The sequence below is a fragment of the Lygodium microphyllum genome, chromosome 16, assembly GCF_053477565.2.
Source record: "Lygodium microphyllum isolate KBCC chromosome 16, Lygodium_microphyllum_v1.1.10, whole genome shotgun sequence".
Taxonomy (NCBI): Eukaryota; Viridiplantae; Streptophyta; class Polypodiopsida; order Schizaeales; family Lygodiaceae; genus Lygodium; species Lygodium microphyllum.
This window is the reverse complement of record NC_141150.1, coordinates 17891469-17915376: the sequence shown is the minus strand read 5'-3', so window position 1 is coordinate 17915376 and position 23908 is coordinate 17891469. Positions and strand designations below refer to the sequence as shown.

At 39.2% G+C, this 23908-nt stretch overlaps 1 protein-coding gene across 1 annotated transcript; it reads left to right on the top strand.

Annotated features, from left to right (window-relative positions):
* Positions 1-5286: 5286 nt before the first annotated feature.
* On the top strand, positions 5287-6203 carry LOC148022574 (uncharacterized). The gene is made up of 3 exons (XM_087695234.1): positions 5287-5433; positions 5809-5883; positions 6051-6203. The coding sequence occupies exons 1-3, from the start codon at positions 5287-5289 to the stop codon at positions 6201-6203; spliced, it is 375 nt and encodes a 124-aa protein (XP_087551360.1).
* Positions 6204-23908: the final 17705 nt, after the last annotated feature.

Sequence of the window (23908 nt, the reverse complement as noted above, 5' to 3'; positions counted from 1 at the left end):
GCCAACTCTGGTAGGTTTGGTCATGATGCTATGCATTGTTGTTTACCAAGGAGACTACCATACCCACAGCCATACAACCAACTATACTACTTGAGAAATAGACCATCTCACTTCAAAAGGGGAGCTCCATTAGCCCTCCTAGTGCCTAATGATGCCAAGCTAGATGTTCCCAAGATGGTGGACATTAACCCCACATGCATACCTAGACCACATGAACCCTTTGTGACCCATCCATCAAGAGACACTCTGATACACTATATGGAGGAGTCGAATGAGGATGACACATACGTAAACCCTTATGTCTCTTATGAGAAGAGGGCAACCACATTCTGATGGATTTTAGACCAGTACCAGTGATGGTGTTAGGTAGGGGAAGGGGTAGAGGCCTAGGAGGAAAAAATCAGGAACCAATCACATGTTGGACTTGTGGCCACCCAGGGCACATCTCATCTCACTACCCTAAACGAGAGCAAGACAATCGAGAAAATGCCAACTTGAGATGCCATGAGTGTGGAATTATGCATTTGTATGCCAAATACCCTAGGCAAAAACCATCCATTAGCTCAGTTATCATGCCATCTATACCCTTGGGACTATTTGGAGTGAAAATTCTTGATGGCGAGGCCACTCCCATCTCACTAAACATCATGACCAGAGCACAAATGAAGGAGATCGATATTTCATTGCCAAGACCTAGCAATCTAGCTGCAGTCCCAATGGGAAAGAAGACTCACCGAAAAAAGAAAAAAAGGATTGATGCCAAAATAACACTTAAAACAAACAGTGCGACCACACTAACAGAGGGAAGCGAGTCACAGATGCAAAGGCTAAGACTTCAGCACCCAAGACAATAGAGAAGGGGACTACCAAGATTGGAGAATATCCCAATCCAAGGCACCAATTAGAAGTGTTTGATAAGGTTAAGGAGTGGATGAGAGATGCCCAAGAGCATCTAAAGGATGTCGAGCCCATCCTAGAAGATAAGATCGATGAACTCTCCAGTGTGAGCACACTCGCTGGAATAACAAGAAAGGGTCAAGCACAGTGGACTATTTGATTGGATCACCCAACTTGCTACCTGACATAAACCATCAGTACCACTTTGTAGGAAGGCCAAATACCCTAGTAGACAACCAACGCCTAGTCCTTTCCACACCCTATCTAATAGAATTGAGCTCTAGGAGATCCTTGGGAATTTGACAAGGGAGTTAGTTGGTCACCCAGCTACCAATCTTAAGCTACTCCAAGACCTTGTGGATGAACCAAAATGATGATGGACTAAAGTGCATGACCTAAACCTGATGTACAAGTGGGAATTAGTCACAAACGAGAATAGAGGCCTAGACAACATCAAGTAGTTAAAATGTAGCAATTCAAGTGACGAGTTGAAGACTACTACTCCACGAATGAGAAAAGCAAAGAAGAGACTAAGACGATAGAGTACGACATAGATGGCCCAGTGATCGAAAGAATAAGGGTGGACTCCAAGCCATGATAGACAATGAGCAAGCAGGATTGGTCTAGCCAAGCGTCGCACCTTTCCTTAGAACAAAATCACCCTCAGAACTGTGACCACCTGAGGAAACTCTTTCCTCTAGTGAGGGTTTCCAATTTAACTCGGATTTGGAAGTGAGCTCTGAGAGCAACCCAGAGATACCCAGACCACCTAAGACCAAATGCACCAAAGGAGACTTGCCGGTCCATCTACAGTGTAGATGGTTGAAGGAGGAAAAGAGAGGAAAACCAAAGGGGTTGGAAGCCGAATAGAAAAAGAAACCCCAAGACCTACCAAGGCACTTCACTAAATTCAAAAAACAAGACATGGTAATGATCTTATTGGGAGTGAAGAGACAAGAATAGGCAAGTGAACCAATTTAAGGGCCTACCAAGGTCAAGGAGGTCAACTTAGCAAGGGAAGGGGAAGAGTCTCGACCCATGTTTATAGTTAGCTGATGACTTGACTGAGTAAGAGAAGGTTGATCTTGTTGTTTCTCTCTTGCAAGAGTACATGGATGTACTTGCTTGGTCCTTAGATGACACATAACATCCCAATGACTCTTGATGCAACCCCAGTGAAACAATGACCTTACCCAATGAATCTGAAGCATGCTAATTCAGTGAAGGAAGAGATCAATAAATTATTAAAAGCCAAATTCATTTACGAGATTGAGCACACGGATTGAGTGTCACCAATTGTGATCGTCTTGAAAAAGAATGGTAAAATCCAAGTGTGTGTGGACTACAAGAAAGTGAATGCAGTGACTAAGAGAGATAATTACCCATTGCCCTACATAGAGCACATGCTAGAGAGAGTAGCAAGAAAAGAAGCCTACAGTTTCTTGGATGTCTTCTCGGGTTAGAACAAAGTTCAGGTACACCCTCTCTGAAGATAGGCATAAGACAACATTCGGCATGGAATGGGGCATATTTTCTTACATAATCATACCATTTGGGTTGACGAATGCGCTTGCTACCTTTCAACATCTAATATGTGCCATCTTCAAGGACATGCTCAAGAAAGAGCTAGAGGTATTCGTGGATGATCTATGTGTACACTCTAGTTGGAAGGAACACCTAGACAAGATTCTCGCAATCTCTGAATAGTATAGAATGTATAGTCTCTCTTTGAACCCCTTAAAAAGTGCTAGTTCTATGTGAAACACGAATGTATCTTAGGGCATGTGGTGTCTAAGAATGGCATTGCCATTGACTTCTCCAAGATTAGGGTCATTGTCGACTTGCTACCCTCAATAAACTATAAGGGAGTTCAATGCTTCCTGGGACACACAATAGGGTACTATTGGTGCTTCGTCTTGAACTATGCATTGATTGCTAGACCACTTTACAAGTTGCTAATTGTATTCGAGTGGACCAAGGAGTGCCAACATGCTTATGAGGAATTGAAAAAGGCTCTTACCACAACACCAATCTTACGAGCCCCAGACTAGAGTATAACATTCCATGTGCACATTGATGCACTGAATTTTGCCATGGGAGCTCTTTTGTGCCAGCCTGGCAAGCATAACCTTGACTATTCAGTGAGATTTGCTAGCAGACAGCTCATGGATACTAAGATGAATCACTCCATAGAAATTTTGGGATTATCTTTTGGCTATGCCCTTCACCTTCTTTGTTGACCATCAAGATGCCTTGCTTTATCTTGTGAACAAGCCTTGCACTACAAGATGCATAGCTTGATGGCTACTTCTACTTTTAGAGTTTGACTTCTTTATGGTTGTACACAAGGGCAAGCAACATTGCATGGTAGGCAAAATGTCCCTCATACCCATAGGAGAAGCCACTATGGACACGTGCATGGCTATGTGAAAGGTAGACATTGGCATTCGACTCTAAACGCTTGAGCAATAAGCGGTTTGTGGGTCTTGGCAGTCGAGCAAAGAGCTCCCACATTTTGGTTCCATTGTTGTCACTACTAATATGATCCAAACCATTGCCACCATAGCCAAATACATTGCCAATAAGAGCATAACCTTGTCAAACATGATCATCTCATGACCACATAAGCATCATTGCAAAATAGGGGTACATAATTGCCAATATAGACAAGTTCATCGACATCTCAATGTTAGCATGAGCATATGAGTGCCACCATAAGTGTCATTGCCAAAAAAAGTCAATGTGTCAATATCCTTTGCAATTATGATATAATCTCTGAGGCATAACCCTACCGCATCCATAGATCAATTAGCATCAAAACACCTATCATGCACTCCCATGTCTAACATTGTCATTGTCAACATGTCAAATGAGCTAGTCTGAGGCTGACTACAGGGATGCTTGTTGTGATACATGTAGGATAGCACACTAGGATTCCAAGCCTGCACAATTGCATGCGATCATATGTTGTCTGGTATGTACTCTGATCCAAATAGATCATGCCTTGTTCATCACATTAGTATGTTCAATCTTGCCTGCATACATGATCTTTTGATGGAAGTCAAACATCCATATCCCCATATCAGAATTGAGCCAATTCTCTGTTTTTGAGTCCTCAACTATGCAGTTGCCATGGAGCAAGATGTAGCACACTAGGAATTCCATAAACATGTGAGGTTACTTTCCTTTGCATTGTATCACCAAGAGAAAAATGAGATTGCTTAATTTGCAACATCTTGGCATCAATCTTAGGGTACAATCATTGCACCTGCACCAGCTCAACTTCCAACTTTCTTCTGAGCTCCTTGCGCTGTTCTTTCGTCATTTCTATAGGAGCTATGGTCATCATGAATCCTTCCACCAAAGAGTTAGAAAGCCAACCCTACAAATTGAAGTTAAGAGCTTGTTGCTCATCTCTCCATGTGCATTGCACTCAGTGTTCAGATGCATCGCCTCATAAAAAGGAGAAACACAGAAGTGCATTAGCACAAAGGGGTTATTGAAGGTTCCTCTGGGATTCCTATTTGAATTGTGATGTTCTTTGACCATTCATAAACATAACACAATTCAATATAGCATTCAAGAGCTAAAAACATCTGTAAAGTTCCAACAACTAGGAAGGATCCCCAGATCTCCACTGGAAACAAATTCTACTCCAACATGACATATGCAGGTGAATTCAATCCAAAAGAATTACACTAACCAAACACCAGAAACCAAGCCTCTAGATCTGACAAATAGGCCCCATTCAGGTTTTTCCCTCGGATGTTCCAGCATCATGTATGCAACCTAGGTGCAAGGAAACTTCTGATGACTTTAGATTTAAAGGAATGTAAGCCAGCCAAAACTCGAGACAGAGCCAGACTTGGGAAGAAGCAATGGTAGCAGGGGTATAGACAATGCATGGAGCATGCTTCTCAAAACCTTCTGATGGATCAATGGTACCCGGGTTGCATCCTTCACATGTACAGGACTTGGTCAACAACTCCCAAAGGGAGTTATTGCATCAAAGATCTTTCGTGTATCACCACACACTGAGATAAAGGGGAATCAGCATCAATCTATCACTCGCTCTAACAAATTCATCAGAGGGCTTGGCCACACGCTAAGCCTTACCATACACCAGATTTTGGAAGAGGTCAAGAAACCCAATCGATCTCGAAGCATAAGGTCTATGGACTGTGCAATACAAGGAATCACAGAAGAGGATGAAGATGATTATGATGTGGAGTTTTGTACCAAATCTGGGCAAATTATGAGGCTCTCACCAAGGCCAAAAGCTTCTCAACCCTCTGATCACGCAGGCTAAAGGAGCATCCCTTGGCTTCAGATGAGCCACATGAAGGTGTGCATCACTTGCGAAGCGATTCCCCTCTCAGGAGACGAGTCATGCATTCTTTTCTGCGTTTTCTCAGCACAGTGGAACTTGCTCCTGATGTTGATCCCGAAGTAGTATTTGTTGCTACTCAATGTCTTGCAGATGCATTTGGACTTGAAATCTCTGAGTTGGATGATTCAATACCAGACTTGGTTCTGGTGGGCTCAATCTGAAATCCCCTTACAATTGCCCGATGATATAACCTTTAATCGTGAATCTGGCATGCTGGAAACTCCAACCTCTCAGATGAAGCAAGTGATGACTTGTTTTCTATGTACATCGATGTGGACAAGCTCAATTCACATTCTACAACATCTGCGGCATTGCCTAGCTCCCAGTCTCCATCAGATGCCCAATCACTGCCTCCCACACAACTCCACCATGTGTGAACTGTGTCAGTTGAGGATGTGTTTGTAGGCTCAAACATAGTAGGGGGCACCTAGAATGAGTTTGGATCAGTAGCAAAGGATGTGACATCAACACATTAGTTCTATGGATGACTCACTGCTAATAAATCTGTGCCAATCAAGCAGGCGTTTCTCTCGTCTGAATCGCATGAGGCCAAGAAAGCAGGATGGCTCAGTGCCAATCAAGCGAGATTTTCGCTTGTATGAATCACATGAGGCCAAGAAAGCAGGATGGCTCAGTGCCAATCAAATTGGATTTTCTCTTGTTTGAATCGCATGAGGCCATTGAATGGCAGATGCTTGTAGTTGCTGGTGCGATTCCATGCACTTTGTTAATTATTGGGCTTTTCTTCATCCCTGAATGACAGGTGCGCCTTTTAAAGCACAAGGAAACAGGCAAGATTCGTCTTATCATGCGGCAAAACAAAACACTAAAGATCTGTGCAAACCACACAGTTGTCCCAAATGTGAAACTTCAGGAGCATCAAGGCAGTGATAAAACATGGATCTGGCATGCATAAGATTTTGCAAACGGGGAGCTGAAAGAGGAGCTCTTTTGTATTAAATTTGGGAGTGTTGAAAATGCACAAAGTTTCAAGTCAGCTTATGAGGAAGCTCAAAAGCCCAAGCTGCAAGGCCCGACATAGAAGGGAAGGATGTTGATTCTCCCCTCGTCCTCTTCTTCTCTATAGGTGCAGCATCTTCTGTGAACAAATCTGCATTTGCCAAGTCCAAGGGCTTATTTGTAGGCCCATTTTCACCATCCTCAGTAACTGGACCTGCTTTGGCTGACAGACTGTCTTCTACATGCTATAAACTATGTAGTGGCTCAACTATAGCAGAATCTAGAGGGTCTAAAGGCTTCATTTCCAAGGCGCTATCCAAAACCTTGTTGTTTATGACCACTGGAGATGGAATAACCTTTTTCTCATCTTCTTTGCTAGAAAAAGGACTCTACAGCAGCATGAATGAAACACTCCTCCACATGCAAGGAAGCCTTGAGCTGTGCAGTGAGCTCCACAGATCTTGGCTTGGTACTCCATGGAAGCTCCAAAAGGGAGCTTACAAGGAAGAAAGAGAAGATCTCTTTTCAAACTCCCAAGAAGGTTGCCATCTCTATAGTACTCCCTGACTCCTGTTGTCTTCAATGTTGTACTTGTCCTGGTGTACCTGAGAAAATTAGGGTTTCCTGAGACTGAAAAGAGAACTAAATCTAAAAGGAGAGAGAAAGGAAGGATCTAAAAACTAAGTTCTGATACCAACTGTAATGAAGGAGACCTAGGAGAGAGAAGGAGAGAATGGAGAGACTGTAGAGAGGAGAGAGAAAGAGGAAGAAGATGAGAGAAGAAGAGAGACAAAGACTAGTAGAAGAGAGAGAAAGGCAGGAAAAGAGAGAGAAAGAGGAGGGAAGCCATGAAAGCTAGGAGGAAGGAGAAAAGAGAGATTTGATTATTGATAACTGATACCCTAATTGGATCTCTCAACACCTTATATATTATGTCAGTATAACTGGGTATTCCCATCTATCCCCACTCTTTTACATGTCCCTAAATTCTTGTAAAAGAGCACCAGGCTCCCTCCTATGCAACTTATAATGTGTAGATAGGCATAGGTGAAGGGACAGTGTAAATAGAAGAGAATAGGAAAAGAGGACCTAGGCAAGATGGCCGATCATGTAAACAAGGGGATGGGTGCCCAAATCCAAAAATTAAATAGAGAAGCTCATTATTTGTGTGTGGCAAAAGGTGGCTCTCCTCTTCTTCTTCTCTTCTTCTCTTCTCCTTGTTCTTGCTTGCGCTTGAAAGAGTGAGTGAGGGAGTGTGATAGAGTGAGGGAGTGAGTGTGTGGGGGTGAAGACCTGTGGTGGAGAAGCTCTATATCTTCTCCTCTCTTCTTCTTTTGCTTCCCTTCTTCTTCTCATCTCTTGTCTCATGTGGCTATGGAGCATGGAGCTTGAAAGCAGAGGATTGAGGTTGTTTGACTCGCATCTCAGATCATGGAGCTACTAGAAGGTTCGAGAGAGAAGGTTAGGTAGAGGGTGCACATGGCTATGTGAGAGGTAACCATTGGCATTCGACTCGAAACACTTTAGCAATAAGCGGTCCATGTGGGTCTTGGGGCTGTCAAGTGAAGAGCTCTCACAAGTCCCTTCCTAGAAGGCATTGACATGCAAGGTTCCAAGTACTAGACTAGGCAACCTTGAATGTCAATCCCTTCCCAAAAGGCATTGACATGCAAGTTTCCGAGTACTAGGCTAGGCATTAAGCTAGGTATGCACCTTTTAGGGTTAGGTTCCATGTTTGCATTTTTCAGTTTTTAAGATTAAGTTTCTCCTCAACCCTCCTCCTCCTCCTCCTTCACCTCTTCTTGTTCTTTTCCTCAATCAAAGAAGTATTTCAATTACTTGGTTGAAGTATTGACACTCTACTTGCTTTGCTTGTACTCTAGTCATTATGTAAGTGGGATTGGGGTTGCTTCTTTGTCTAAAAATGGATTCAAGTAAATGATAGCATGAAATCCATCAAGAAAGGAAAGAATCAAGAAACTTTGAAGTTTTAAGCATGTAAGATAAATTCAAAGTATTAAAGTAATAAAATATTTTCAAGGGAACCAAAGACAAACTTACATCATCACAACTCAAAGCTTGACCATATGAAATCACAAAGATGAAGGAAACTAGAAAGGAGGGCAATTGAGTAGTTTATTGAGGTGGAAAAGCCATAATTGAGGAGTTCAGAAAGCCTAAACAATATGCTATTTTTGGGTGATGATGTTATTTGGTGACTTTGATAGCTTTACACGTTGGTTTCTTATTTGTGTCAATAACAACTTGAGGGGGCCTATTTTACAATGGAAGGAACAATGGCACAAGATGTGGAGGCTCAAGCAATCTTCTTCTTCTTCACCTTCATTCTTCTTATTCTTTCATTGTCAACAAAGTACACACAAAGTTTCTCCCAAAGGTGATAGCTACCTTTTGACCCTTAAGTTACTTCACACACTTCTACTTTATTTATGCATATAGAGGATATAGACTTAGCCTATGTCTATTTCTCAACACTCCCCCTCGAGCAAGCTTAGAATAAGCTTGCAAATATAATACCCTAAGTGCACTTTTAAAGTACTCAAACTTATCTTTATCTAATGCTTTGGTAAATATATCTACAACTTGGTCATTGCTTTTGACATGTATCAAGTCTATCTCTCCATCCATAACCTTCTCTCTGATGAAATGGTAGTGCACTTTAATATGCTTTATCCTTGCATGGTAGACTAGGTTCTTTGCCAACATAATGCTACTAATGTTATCAAAATACATGATAACTCCACCATATGTCTCTATCCCCAGATCACATAATAGTAATCTTAGCCATGTCTACTTACAAGTTGCCAATACTATACATATATACTCTACTTTTGTACTAGATAAAGCAAGTGCAACGATGGTTGAGAACCAAATGAAAAAGCATAACCATTGGTGGATCTTCTATCCATGATACTTACTGCCTAGTCTATATCTATATGTCCAAACAATGTGGGCTTGATCCCTTTCTCATAAAACAAGCCAAAGCTAAATGTCTTCTTCACATATCTCAAGACTCTCCTTATTGCATCCAAATGTGACTTTTATGTCTTTTTCATGAATTGGCTAATCACTCCATTGAATAACTCAAATCCAGTCTTGTTATGGTTAGGTAGATCATGCTATCAACCATCTTCTTGAACATAGTAACATCTCAACATACTTACCATCATCCACCATCTTTAAGTTTTGATCCAATGGTGTATCTACTGACTTACATGCTATCATTCTATACTTCTCTAGCATATCCAATGAGTATTATCTTTGCACTAATAAAATTCCATGTGGAGTGTCAGTCACTTCAATGCCAAGAAAGTACCTCAATAAACCAAGGTCCGTGATGTCAAACTCATGCAGTCCATGCTTTACTTTAGCCATCTCTCTTTCAAGAGTACATGTAATGATAAGATCATCAACGTAGATGACCACAACAACCATTTCATCTTTTGTATGTCTTACATAAAGTGAACAGTCAGCCATATTTTCATGAAATCCTGTGATACATAAGAACTTGTTGATCCTCTCACACCAAGCTCTTGGTGCTTGCTTTGATCCATACAATGCCTTCCTCAACTTGCACTTATAATGCAGATACTTAGGGTGTATATACCCTTCTGGATGATCCATATATACTTCCTCTTCCAATGTATCATTCAAGAAATCATACTTCACATCTATTCGATATAATTTCCACTAATAGATAGAAGCAAATGCAATCATCGATCTCATTGTAGTCATCTTAGCCACTAGACTAAATGTCTCCTCATAGTCCAATCCATATGTTTAAGCATAATCCTTTGCAACTAACCTTGCTTTGTATCTCTCCAATGAGCCATCATATTTACACTTGACTTTGTACACCCACTTGTATACAAATGCCTTCTTGCCATAAGGCAACTCAACTAGATCCCATATCTTGTTCTTTGTCAATGTGTCTATTTCCTCATCCATAGCTTCCTTCCAATCTTTGCTTCCAACTATCTCTTCAAAACAAGTAGAATCTACATATTGGAACATAAGATACCATATATGCATAATGCATCTTCATCAAGCCATTATATGCCGACCTGTCAACTGGATCCCTCACTTTATCTGATCTCCTCAATTGAGTTGCACTAGAGAGTGTCTCAACCATTCTTACATGTGGTGGAACATACTTTCTTGCACTCCTTATCCATGGATTTCTCACGCATGTTATCCCAAACTCATCATCCATAGACTCATCCTCCAAACTTTCACCCATAGGCTTCTTTCTTTGTGCAAATTTTGCCTTCTTTTGTACACTCCTCAACTTGCCACTCCATGGACTATAATTGCCACTACTTTTTTAATGGACTTAAGGTTACACATGCCCTCAAGATACCGATTTCTTTGACTATTACTAAATCTTACATCCTTGCTTATGTAGAGCTCTTTACTAACAAGATCATAGCATTTGTAACCCTTCTTCTCATCTGGGTACCTAATAAAAATGCATTTAAGAACCTTTGCTTTCATATTTTTCCTCAAATCATCAAGGACATGAACATAACATACATAACCAAACACCCTAAGATATGCAACTGTAAGTATCCTTCCATATATTTTCTCATATGGAGACAACTCTACCCCTTTTTGGAAACGTGAGTCTAGAATGGTAGCCAAACAAACAAGCCTCACATGCATGATCATAATTTACATAACAAAAATGTGGAAACCCACAAGCAACCTATTTAGAATGTATCTCTTTAAGCCCTTGTAAATTCACATGCCTAATCCTTCTATGCCATAGTTCAACATCTTTATCTTGTCCATGCCCAGTCGCAACATACATGAAACAAACAAAAGTAATAAACCTATTGGGTTTTCCGACCTTGAACTTCTCAATGAAGCAACCATAATAGTTAAACCTTACTTGCAGCTTTCTTGATCAGCCATTTGACCAATTGAAGCCAAATTTTTAGTAATGCTAGATACATACAAAACATTCCCAAGCTTATTTTCCATCCCATATCTAGTCACTAAGGAAACACTGCCAATATGAGTTATTTTATGTATCAAACTATCTTATGTGCATATCATTATTAAAAAAGGAATGTGTCATCTCCTATAGCCACATACTCTTTAGTTTGCATTTGCTACTTTCTATCAAACCATTCTACATGGTGTCATATAGTTTGTAGCATATGAATCCAAAAACACTAGTCATTCTCTCTAGGGGGATGCGTCATACTACCAAGTACATTTTTCATAGCAAAGAGATGACCTCTAGGTGATGAGAACCACCTCCAGAACCATAGCTACCACCACTATATCCATTTGCGTAGTGCCAAAACTAGGTCCTTCCTTGATCCCTAGACATAGCATTCTACTTATGAAAGCACTCCCTCTCAAAGTGACTAAACTACCCATAGTAATGGCATGCACCATCTCTCTGTGGACTAGAACATCCTTCATCTCTAGAGTAGGATCTCCCTCTATATCTAGGCATAAAAATCACCATGTCCTAGAGTAGGTTTTATGACCACGTGTAAAGCTATTTACATGTCAATATGATGATCCTCTAGCCCTAGATGAGCTACCATGGCCTCTTTGATGATAGAACACACTATTCCGACTTGCATTCTTCCCACTGCTAGATGCGTTGAGACCCAATTTAATCTCTTTTGAAGCAGCAATGCAATCAACTCTTCAAAATCAGGTACAGAGCCTCCTCTCTTAGAAATGAAGGTGTTGAAGGACTTGTATATAGGTCAGAGTCCGTTTGAAGTGATAGATACCAAATCATCATCATCAAGTAGTACATTTATTGAAATTATATTCTTTATAACCTGTTTTATTTCAACCACATAGTTAGTGATGCCTCTATTTCCATGCCATGCACTGTGGAATCTCTACTTTAATTGTATCTTCTTGGCCTCCATACAAGTGCCATACATATTCTCAATGATTTTCCAACTATCTTTGCATGTACTAGCCTTTTTAATGTGCAAAATCAATGTATGTTAGATGCATATAGAAATCAAATATAAGGCCTCGTTTGGATAGGCATCTTCACTTGTAATGAGGTCCCATAGACCTCTCCCCATCAAGAAATTCTCCTTATGATAGGACCATATATTGTAGGTGTCCTTAGTCAATTTTTAATCAACAATTTACATTATCTGCGCAGTTTTTGACATTATGACAATTGCAAATCCAGAGAAACCAATAGTATCACTATCCAAGCATGTGAGCAAGTTTGAGCATCAACTGCTCAAAATCAAGACAAAAAAGCATTCAAAATACCCAAGAGAATATACACGAACCAAGTTTCACTGTTATGGCTATCATACATGCATCCAATCGCTATCACATATATCCATACATTGTGCCCATATGATTGTATGACCCAAAAAAAATCAAAATATGGGTCTAAAATTGACCATTTTTTAGTCGTTCTTTTGCAAATATTCATGCCAAGAATGAAGTCCCAGACAAGGTCAATCCATAGTAATTTTCTTGGAATTTTTCTGGCAACTTTTCCCCTTCAAATTGGCACTCAAAAATGGCACAAAACCTAGCATTTAAATCATAAAACAAGTAGATCAATCTTTTGTAGTGTGAACAGACAAGCTATGAACCAGTTTACAAAACAACTAGTTCAAGCTTTTGCCAGTGTGAAACAAGAATTGAGAATAACCAATTATTTCAATCCTTCAATGTGTGGATAGTCCAAAGGTGGAACTAGATCAAGACGAGATGATTGAGATTAAAGGCTAAAACCTAGCCAAGGCTTAATAAAGCCTCTTAAAAAAACTAATCGACCTATAGAAAGATGTCAGTGGACAATGTTAATCTTCACCACATGCCTCTTACGTGTGATGATGGCATCGATTTTGATGAGTACATACTAGAGCGTTCAGCTCTATAACTCATGAGAAATCAAAACAAAAGCCTCTTCTCTCTCTCTTCTCTATGGCATACATAATAAGACCCTTGCAAGTAGACCCTATACTTAGCAAGCTTCCCTTGTGCTTGTCAATCACAAGAGTAGGCCATGTGCTCAAGTAGGCATTGAGCTTAAGTAGCCCCCTAGCTTCTAGAAATCAATACATGACTCGATCCGAACCTGAAGACCATCAAAACCTTGCTATCATGCATTCAATTGTAGCCTTCCATGGCTCCCAAAATGCATTCAAAGCAAGCACCAATGCCCAAAATTCCATGTACCTATGTTGGGTGGATTAGATGAGGATTTGTACTTGATATAACGGTAGACATCAAGATTTCAATCCAATATAGACCTACAGATTTGTCAAGTTCCTTGATCCAATCTTTCAACCCCACACTTCTACTCTGATACCAATTGAAAAGAATGGATGTGCAACAGAAGGAAGAAGGGCACAAGATATGAAGGCTCAAGAAATCTTGTGCATCATCTTCATTCTTCACATTCTTTCATTGTCAACGGAGTACTCACAAAGTATCTCCCAAAAGTGATAGATAACTTCATTCTTCATTCTTCACGTTCTTTCATTGTCAAATAGAGTACATACAAAGTATCTCCCAAAAGTGATAGATACCTTTTGATCTTTAAGTCACTTCACACACAACTTCTACTTATTTTATGCATATGTAAGATGTAGACTTAGCCTATGTCTATTTCTCAACATTTCTCATATACACATTTGAGGCATCTAAAAGGATGTTAAACACACACACACACACACACTCTCTCTCTCTCTCTCTCTCTCTCTCTCTCTCTCTCTCTCTCTCTCTCTCTCTCTCTCTCTCTCTCTCTCTCTCTCTCTCTCTCTCTCTCTCTCTCTCTCTCTCTCTCTCTCTCTCTCTCTCTCTCTCTCTCTCTCTCTCTCTCTCTCTCTCTCTCTCTCTCTCTCTCTCTCTCTCTCTCTCTCTCTCTCTCTCTCTCTCTCTCTCTCTCTCTCTCTCTCTCTCTCTCTCTACTCTACTCTACATCCTACCATCACTACCTCTCAACTAGTATCAGAGAGCTGCATTTTTGGGAGCTCATGGTTGGAGTGAGAAGCGTGAGGAGTTAAGCTTTGTTGCAAGCTTGAAAATTCAATATTCATTGTGACACTCATGCTTGCTATTTGGATTTAAAAGAGAGACAAATATTATTAGTGATCACTTAGTTTAAGTCAAATAGGAGCTTTGATTAAGCAACATTGAGACTTAGTTTGGGGTTGCTATAGCCCAATTTGTAAGTTGATGATGTCTCAGATGAACTAAAGTAGAGGCAGAGAAGAAAAGAAAGTGAGAAAGCGGTTGGGGTTGGCTAACACTAGGACCCGGGCTAGGCTAATAGGGCCTGGTTTGGGCCCATAGTCAATAGGGGGTTGAGTTTCAGGTCAAAGGGACTCAAAATTGGCTAGTCAAGCTCAGTGGTTTGGTGGGGCTTACTTTTTGATGGGGATTGAGCTCTACTTGGGGCTTGGGCTTGAGCTTTGTCATCCAAGATTTGGGTTGGGGTGCTACTTGTGCTCTTTATAACCATATATCTCTCTCATGGGAGAGGGGGGATCTCACCTAGTTTTGGGTATTTTGCAGCTCCTTCCTTTTCCTTCTGGATGATGGGGTTACTCGACATTGACACTATAACAACTAGTGATTTTCCCCTCAAGGATTCTTTTGCAATGAGAATATTAAGGAATGCCTTGCAGCTTAAAGCATTTTCAACAATATTCTCCTTGATTGAGCTGTATTTAATCTTGAAGTTGCACTCTCATAGGACTTTCATCCACCTTCATTATCTCATGTTTAGATCTAGTTGGGTAAAGATCCATCTAAGACTTTTGTGATTTGTTACCAAAGTAAATTTCTTACCAAGTAGGTAATGTCTCTACAACTTGAGAGTGTGGATTAGCTTGTTATCAAGAACAACAACAATTTCCTACATGCAACGTTCTAAGATCTCCACAAGATTTAGAAGCTTGTCATATTGGAGTCACAAGTGATGCAAGCTATGAAAATATTTGGGCATAACCATCACCCTATGGGTGTGGAATGGGTGTGGACTACAAGAAAGTATGCATCTTCAAAAAATTCGACAAGGAAGTCTTCAGCAATCTTTTGAAGTGTGAGGATTTCCAAGATGGATCACATGTCTATGGCCTAACGATCATAGATTTCTCAAACTAATCATTGGAAGGGTAGGCATAATATTGTAGGAAACATTTGAAACTCTATCTTGTGTAGCTCACTAAGCATTATGCGGTGAGCCTCATATGTTCTGCGCCTTTTGTGAGAGGGGCCCCTTGCCATGGCTCCTCAAACATAGACCATAGAGAGTCACCACCAAAGTGATAGAGGCTGCCTTGTGGTAATGGGTAGCCACTATCGCTTGGAGTTGACCTTGGAAAACAATATAAGAATATTGAATGATTACCACCAAGCTATAGAGGCTTCCCTATGGTAATGGGTAGGCACTATCACTTGGTGGTGACCTTTGAAGACAAAATAAGAATATTGAATGTAAGGTCACCACCAAGAGATAGATTCTACCTTGTGGCAATGGCAAACTACTAGGTGGCGACTCTCGAAAACAAGAACACTAAATGAGAGTCACCACCAAGTTATAGAGGCTTCCTATGGCAATGGGTTGCCACAAATTACTTGGTGGTAACCTTGAAAGATAAGAACATTGATGAAGGAGGGTTTCCACTAAGTGATAGAGGCTACCTCTTGGCAATGGGTTACCATAAATTGCTGGGTGGTGACCATCGAAGACAAGCAAACTAAATGAGGATCATGGTTTTTGTGCATTACTCATTCCTTGTGAGTAGGTAGTTGCTAGATCAAGTGTATGATTTAGTGGTTTCATTTGCTATGTGGGCACTTGTTGATTGATTTGTGTTTCTTTTCTATCCCTTTCTAATTTGGTCATGTGTTCTTTTTAATGTCAAACAATATTTTCCATGTAATGAAAATGGTAGTCCACAATGCACAATTAGTTTTTCAACTTTTCTCAAGTAGCGTGAATGTATGGAATGCAATTTATTATGATGTCGGTACTCATTTAGATCAATTTCTTGCAGTTTAGATCAGTTGGAAGAACAAGGATTGTAGATTCCATTCACATTTGATGGTTGTTACGTAGAGGACCATGGAAATGATTGCAAGTTGATTGCAAAAGATAAGCATGCTAGGATATTGTTTACTTTTGATATAGATTTGCTTGAAATAGAGGTTGCTATGTTTGCACAAAGTTTAGGTGCTTTGGTTGACATTGAAATTTGGCATAATTAGATTGGTGATGTAAATGCAGAGTGTTTAATGCAGTCAAACACTTTGAAGCTCAAGAACTAGTGGTTATGCTAGGAAATAGATACAATGATAAAGTAATTAGAGGAGAACCAATGAAAAATAGAGAGTCTCAAAACCCAACTATGTGCAACTAGAAAGAAGGAAACAATGCTTGGGTTGCCTAAAAGGCAAAGAAGTCTGAAGAATATCTATATACTCAAGCCATGCATCCCATCAACTTTGAACTTTGGTAAGCCATGCACAATCTATTTTGACTGCATTAAACACTCTGCATTTACATGACCAATCTAATTATGCCAAATTTCAATGTCAACCAAAGCACCTAAACTTTGTGCAAACATAGCAACATCTATTTCAAGCAAATCTATATCAAAAGTTAACAATATCCTGGCATGCTTATCTTTTGCAATCAACTTGCAATCATTTCCATGGTTCTCTACGTAACAACCATCAAATGTGAATGGAATCTACAATCCTTGTTCTTCCATATGATCTAAACTGCAAGAAATTGATCTAATTGAGTACTGACATCATAAGAAATTGCATTCCATACATTCACGCTACTTGAGAAAAGTTGAAAAACTAATTGTGCATTGTGCACTACCATTTTCATTACATGGAAAATATTGTTTGACATTAAAAAGAACACATGACCAAATTAGAAAGGGATAGAAAAGAAACACAAATCAATCAACAAATGGCCACCATTAGGGCCAAAAACGCTTCAAAAAATGCACTTTTGTTAATCACGGGATTAAGGAAAGGGCCAAAGAGAGTTCGCCACGTGTGCAAGAATATGGTATTCTTGTCTCCTCTTTTTTAGAGATAGTGGAGTCCATTTCGTGATTCTCTCTTCTTTTTTAGCCAAAACCCCTAAATTCTGACATGTTTTGGAGTCCCAAAGACGTTATTTAATTACAAATCTGACAAAATACGTGACAGAGATGTGATGAAATTAATAATGAGTTTTTTGAAAGTCGGGAGATCTTTCAATATTGTTTTTGGCGCCCAATACATACTCATTTGTATTCTTGGCGCTACTTTTTAGTTCATTCACCCCTCTTTGAGCTTCTTTCTCTGCGCTTTCATTCTTTTCATGGCTTCCTCCAGGCGCCCTTCTCGTTTAATACACTCTTGCACAGTCTATAGCCAGGGAGCAGATGGAAATTTTGAGCCCAAAACCTTTGCTGTAAACGATTGGGTTACCATGCTGCCATCTTGCAAGGGCTCTCATAAGGTGAAAAGAAGAAAACGAGACGATATAAAACATCACTGGAAGGGGCGTATCATTGCCTTCAAAATTATGCCCGAAGGCTGGTTTGTCAAGGTGCAACATGTTTACATGGCCAAGGATATGCACTTGCCTCCAAACGAATGTGTTCCCCAACAAACACATTGTAAGTTATTAGTTGAATAACGTATATAATTCTTTTCCATTTATGCAAGTTCTAACAAACGGTTCGTCATTGTAGATATCTTTCCGTCAACAAGTATTGAATGGCAACCTATGGAAAGCCTAAGTGGGACTTTCCATGCCATTCATAAGGTATTGGCAGACATTATTTATGCCGATCAAACTGTGTCTTTTTTTAGTGAATGCAAGGTTTTTATATATTATGCACAGTATGTGGTTCCCTCTATAGCGGATAGGTATGGGAATATCGAAGATTTGCCATTGCCAAGTCTTTCATCTCTAAACTGGGAGATTCCTGACAAGGTAACGGTGCAGAGTTTCAAATTCAAAATATCTCAGGATATTAAAAAGTCCATGACAACTGGAAGGATCTTAAGAAGAATACGTTTATCATGGTTTGTACCCCTCCATATCTTCGTGGCTTGCTTCAAAACAGCAAATTTACAAAGAACGAAGGTATCCTGGCTAAGTAGAAACTTTTCGGAAGAGGAGCCTGCCAGCACTGCGAGAAAAAATGTAACAAGTTGGTAAAAAGGGGTCCCTAAAAAAACCAACAATATGAAAGAGACTTACATTCACTCCATCTATCTTGAGTATCTTTGAATCTATTGTCCTGCAGACATTTGAAAAGCACTCTTTTTCCATAAGTATATGTATGACTTTGTGACTTTGCAATGGTACTTCTTGTTAGAGAGAGTTATATGGTTTTCTAGGATCAACAATATCCTCATATGTGGTGTCCAAGAAGGTAGTCAGGAGCCTGCCAACACTGCAAATGGAAACATGTAACTAAAATAGATAATCAAATAAAATAAATAATTAACCAAAAAGCAAGCAGTATTCCATTCAACCCACATTCTTCCTTGGCCATGGATACCACTTAGAGAGTTCATGAGGATAATTTCTATGGTGAGTGTATCCGATGTAATGAAAAATTTTATGGTAGTTGTGATGGAATCAAAAGCTTTGAAAGACATTGTTATATTTGAACCAAATCTAAAAAAAATACATTGTTATATTTGAACCAAATCTCAAAAAAAATTCCATTGATAACAGTGGATCAACAATACACATAATTTTAGAGATTTATTGGCTAAGAGATGCAATCAATGTCCTAAAGCTAATAGCAAAAATAAAGGAGTGTTATTTGCAATCAATAGCACAATTATTCTATATACTAAAATTTTTTAGAGTCAAAATGCCTTACCTTATGCAATAATAAACTACAGAATCTAACAATTAAATATCCTTTTTACAACTAGCATGGACTTGTCCTCATGAGATATGCTAAGATAGTCCTCTTCCTCAGAAGTGCAAGAAACATTAATAACCATTTGCCCATACACCTTACCCATTCTCTTATAATTAACAGGTCCAAGTACATCGATTTTTCTCTTGCAAACATCATCCTCGGTACCTTATTCTGCTAATCATATTAAAATCTTTATTCATTAGGGTGATCTTATGAGCATGAGCAGCAACAATGTAAGGATAATTCATAAATTTGTAAAGTCAACCATGTGAGGATAAGTTGATATGACGCGAGAGCAGCAAAGCCAAATTTTCGCAGGGTCATATTCGCACCGTATCGTGGAGCAGTTCATACGGCGCGAGCGTGGCAAAAAGCATAATGTTTGGTACTATACTTTTCACTGCATATCATGGATGACTTGATATGGTGCAAGAGTGGCACAACAAAATCTCCGTAGGGGTCCTCCTCCCTCAGTATCGTGAAGGAGTAAACATGCGCGTGCAAAGTACACCCCCCTTGTAATGACTTTTTTTTGTGAGATCTTAAACCTATCAAAAAAAATTCAAAAAAAATTCTATGAGTTTATTAGGCTTTGAAAAAATTTTAGAAATTTTTTAAGATTTTTGTTAAGATTTTTTTGAGCTCATTTGCTATTTTTAAAAATATTTTAAAGCAAAAAATGCCTAAAAAAGACCAAAAAATCACCCAAAAAATCCAAAAATAGCATTGCCGATACAACGCGAATATGGGTATCCGAGACGTCTCGGATACCCATATTCGCGTTGTATCGGCAATGCTATTTTTGGGTCTCGGATACCCATATTCGCGTTGTATCGGCAATGCTATTTTTGGATTTTTTTGGTGATTTTTTGGGTCTTTTTTACGTCTCGGATACCCATATTCGCGTTGTATTGGCAATGCTATTTTTGGGGTTTTTTTTTGTGATTTTTTGGGTCTTTTTTAGGCCTTTTTTGCTTAAAAATATTTTTAAAAATAGCAAATCAGCTCAAAAAAATCTTTAAAAATTTCTAAAATTTTTTCAAAGCCTAATAAACTCATGGAAATTTTTTTGACTTTTTTTGAGCTCTTTTGCTATTTTAAAAATATTTTTAAGCAAAAAACGGCCTAAAAGAGACCCAAAAAATCACAAAAAAACCACCCAAAAATAGCATTGCCGATACAACGCGAATACACTCGGATACCCATATTCGCGTTGTATCCGCAATGCTATTTTTGGGTGGTTTTTTTGTGATTTTTTGGGTCTCTTTTAGGCCTTTTTTGCTTAAAAATATTTTTAAAATAGCAAACGAGCTCAAAAACAGCTTAAAAAATTTCTAAATTTTTTTCAGAGCCTAATAAAGTTATGTAAATTTTTTTTGTGAAATGGAAACTGATTATTTTGATGGTCTTTTTTTTGTGAAATTGAGATATATTACATTTGAAAAAAGATATACAAGGATAAAGCATCAATAATGTAGTGATGCTTTCAATTATAAAATCAGTCTGCTTTAGAATCAGAGTTCTGAGAGAAAGAAATAGATTCAAGTCCTTTCTATTTCTTCTTACAAATCAAGGGAATAGATCTTAAGAGATTTGCTAGGATATGATATCATGAGTAGTATCATCCCATGACATCAAGCCACCATTTAGGTATTGAAATCTGATAGTGCTAATAAGAATCACAATTGAAGATATTGAAACTTGAAACCCCATAGTGCTAATCATAGTTGAGGGTATGATGAGAAAAATACTCCCAAGAGCTAATATTAAGTAAGAAGTTGTATCCTTCATATTCTTCGAAGCATCCTGCACACATAAAATCATCTTAGACCAATGCACGCTGCTGGTAAGAACCGGACGTGATTTTGGTGAGAAATTTTACGACAGAGTAAAATCTACTTTAAGAACTAAGAAACGGTAGGATAAAGTTCCTTTGAACTAAATTCCTTTGAACTAAGAAATGGTTGATATTACAACACTGTATAATGAAGATATTCTATTTTCAAGTGTCAAGATCAAAGTGAAAATTTTCACTTTCTATTCTATTAGCTTAAGGGTTATCCTTAGTATATCTATCCCTACCAATTCGCATCAACACCATGGGACTCTTTTACCCATTTTCTTATGAATCAAATTGAAGAGATTGAAGAAAAAGCTTGGATTTAGTTGAAACAAAATCTTACAGAATGGATATCTTAGGCATTGAAGTAAAGATGCGGCTTGGATGTCCCAACCTAGTTGGGTCTGCTGAAAACTAACAAGATGATCTCGTCTCAGGTCCATGGAGGACCATATCTCTATAGCTCAATCGGCAAGTAAGTGGTATTGATCCTCTGTGTAGAGACTCTTTTGATTGTTGATCACCTTCTCAAGATTTTGTGAAAGGAGACGAAGGGAGACGAAGGGAGACCAATGCACGCTGTTGGTAAGAACCGGACGTGATTTTGGTGAGAAATTTTACGACAGAGTAAAATCTACTTTAAGAACTAAGAAACAAAGTGAAGAGGAGAGAATGATGATTCAAATGAATGCAGGCGAAAAAAGAAGCGTGATTTTGGTGGAAAACGTGATAGTAAAATATTCAAAATGAAAGAATAATGGCCGAAAAGTGACCTCTGACATGAGTTAACGTCCTTAGGCATTTAATGGCTAACCTCTTAAATGAATAATAAATTCTCTCATTAATCACCTCTGAATGGCCAAATTTGGAGGGTTCATTATTTTAAAACCTCAACTAATTAGTAACTTAATCATTTTCTTACAAGTGCCATTTTTGAAACGTTTTTGGCCCTAATGCATAGCAAGAAACCACTAAATCATACACTTGATCTAGCAACTACCTACTCACAAGGAATGAGTAATGCACAAAAACCATGATCCTCGTTTAGTTTGCTTGTCTTCAACGGTCACCACCAAGCAGTTTATGGTAACCCATTGCCAAGAGGTAGCCTCTATCACTTAGTGGCAACCCTCCTTCATCAATGTTCTTATCTTTCAAGGTTACCACCAAGTAATTTGTGGCAACCCATTGCCATAGGAAGCCTCTATAACTTGGTGGTGACTCTCATTTAGTGTTCTTGTTTTCGAGAGTCGCCACCTAGTAGTTTGCCATTGCCACAAGGTAGAATCTATCTCTTGGTGGTGACCTTACATTCAATATTCTTATTTTGTCTTCAAAGGTCACCACCAAGTGATAGTGCCTACCCATTACCATAGGGAAGCCTCTATAGCTTGGTGGTAATCATTCAATATTCTTATATTGTTTTCCAAGGTCAACTCCAAGCGATAGTGGCTACCCATTACCACAAGGCAGCCTCTATCACTTTGGTGGTGACTCTCTATGGTCTATGTTTCAGGAGCCATGGCAAGGGGCCCCTCTCACAAAAGGCGTAGAACATATGAGGCTCACCGCATAATGCTTAGTGAGCTACACAAGATAGAGTTTCAAATGTTTCCTACAATACTATGCCTACCCTTCCAATGATTAGTTTGAGAAATCTATGATCGTTAGGCCATAGACATGTGATCCATCTTGGAAATCCTCACACTTCAAAAGATTACTGAAGACTTCCTTGTCGAATTTTTTGAAGATGCATACTTTCTTGTAGTCCACACCCATTCCACACCCATAGGGTGATGGTTATGCCCAAATATTTTCATAGCTTGCATCACTTGTGACTCCAATATGACAAGCTTCTAAATCTTGTGGAGATCTTAGAACGTTGCATGTAGGAAATTGTTGTTGTTCTTTATAACAAGCTAATCCACACTCTCAAGTTGTAGAGACATTACCTACTTGGTAAGAAATTTACTTTGGTAACAAATCACAAAGGTCTTAGATGGATCTTTACCCAACTAGATCTAAACATGAGATAATGAAGGTGGATGAAAGTCCTATGAGAGTGCAACTTCAAGATTAAATACAGCTCGATCAAGGAGAATATTGTTGAAAATGCTTTAAGCCGCAAGGCATTCCTTAATATTCTCATTGCAAAAGAATCCTTGAGGGGAAAATCACTAGTTGTTATAGTGTCAATGTCGAGTAACCCCATCATCCAGAAGGAAAAGGAAGGAGCTACAAAAAACCCAAAACTAGGTGAGATCCCCCCTCTCCCATGAGAGAGATATATGGTTATAAAGAGCACAAGTAGCACCCCAACCCAAATCTTGGATGACAAAGCTCAAGCCCAAGCCCCAAGTAGAGCTCAATCCCCATCAAAAAGTAAGCCCCACCAAACCACTGAGCTTGACTAGCCAATTTTGAGTCCCTTTGACCTGAAACTCAACCCCCTATTGACTATGGGCCCAAACCAGGCCCTATTAGCCTAGCCCGGGTCCTAGTGTTAGCCAACCCCAACCGCTTTCTCACTTTCTTTTCTTCTCTGCCTCTACTTTAGTTCATCTGAGACATCATCAACTTACAAATCGGGCTATAGCAACTCCAAACTAAGTCTCAATGTTGCTTAATCAAAGCTCCTATTTGACTTAAACTAAGTGATCACTAATAATATTTGTCTCTCTTTTAAATCCAAATAGCAAGCACGAGTGTCACAATGAATATTGAATTTTCAAGCTTGCAACAAAGCTTAACTCCTCACGCTTCTCACTCCAACCATGAGCTCCCAAAAATGCAGCTCTCTGATACTAGTTGAGAGGTAGTGATGGTAGGATGTAGAGTAGAGTAGAGTAGAGTAGAGAGAGAGAGAGAGAGAGAGAGAGAGAGAGAGAG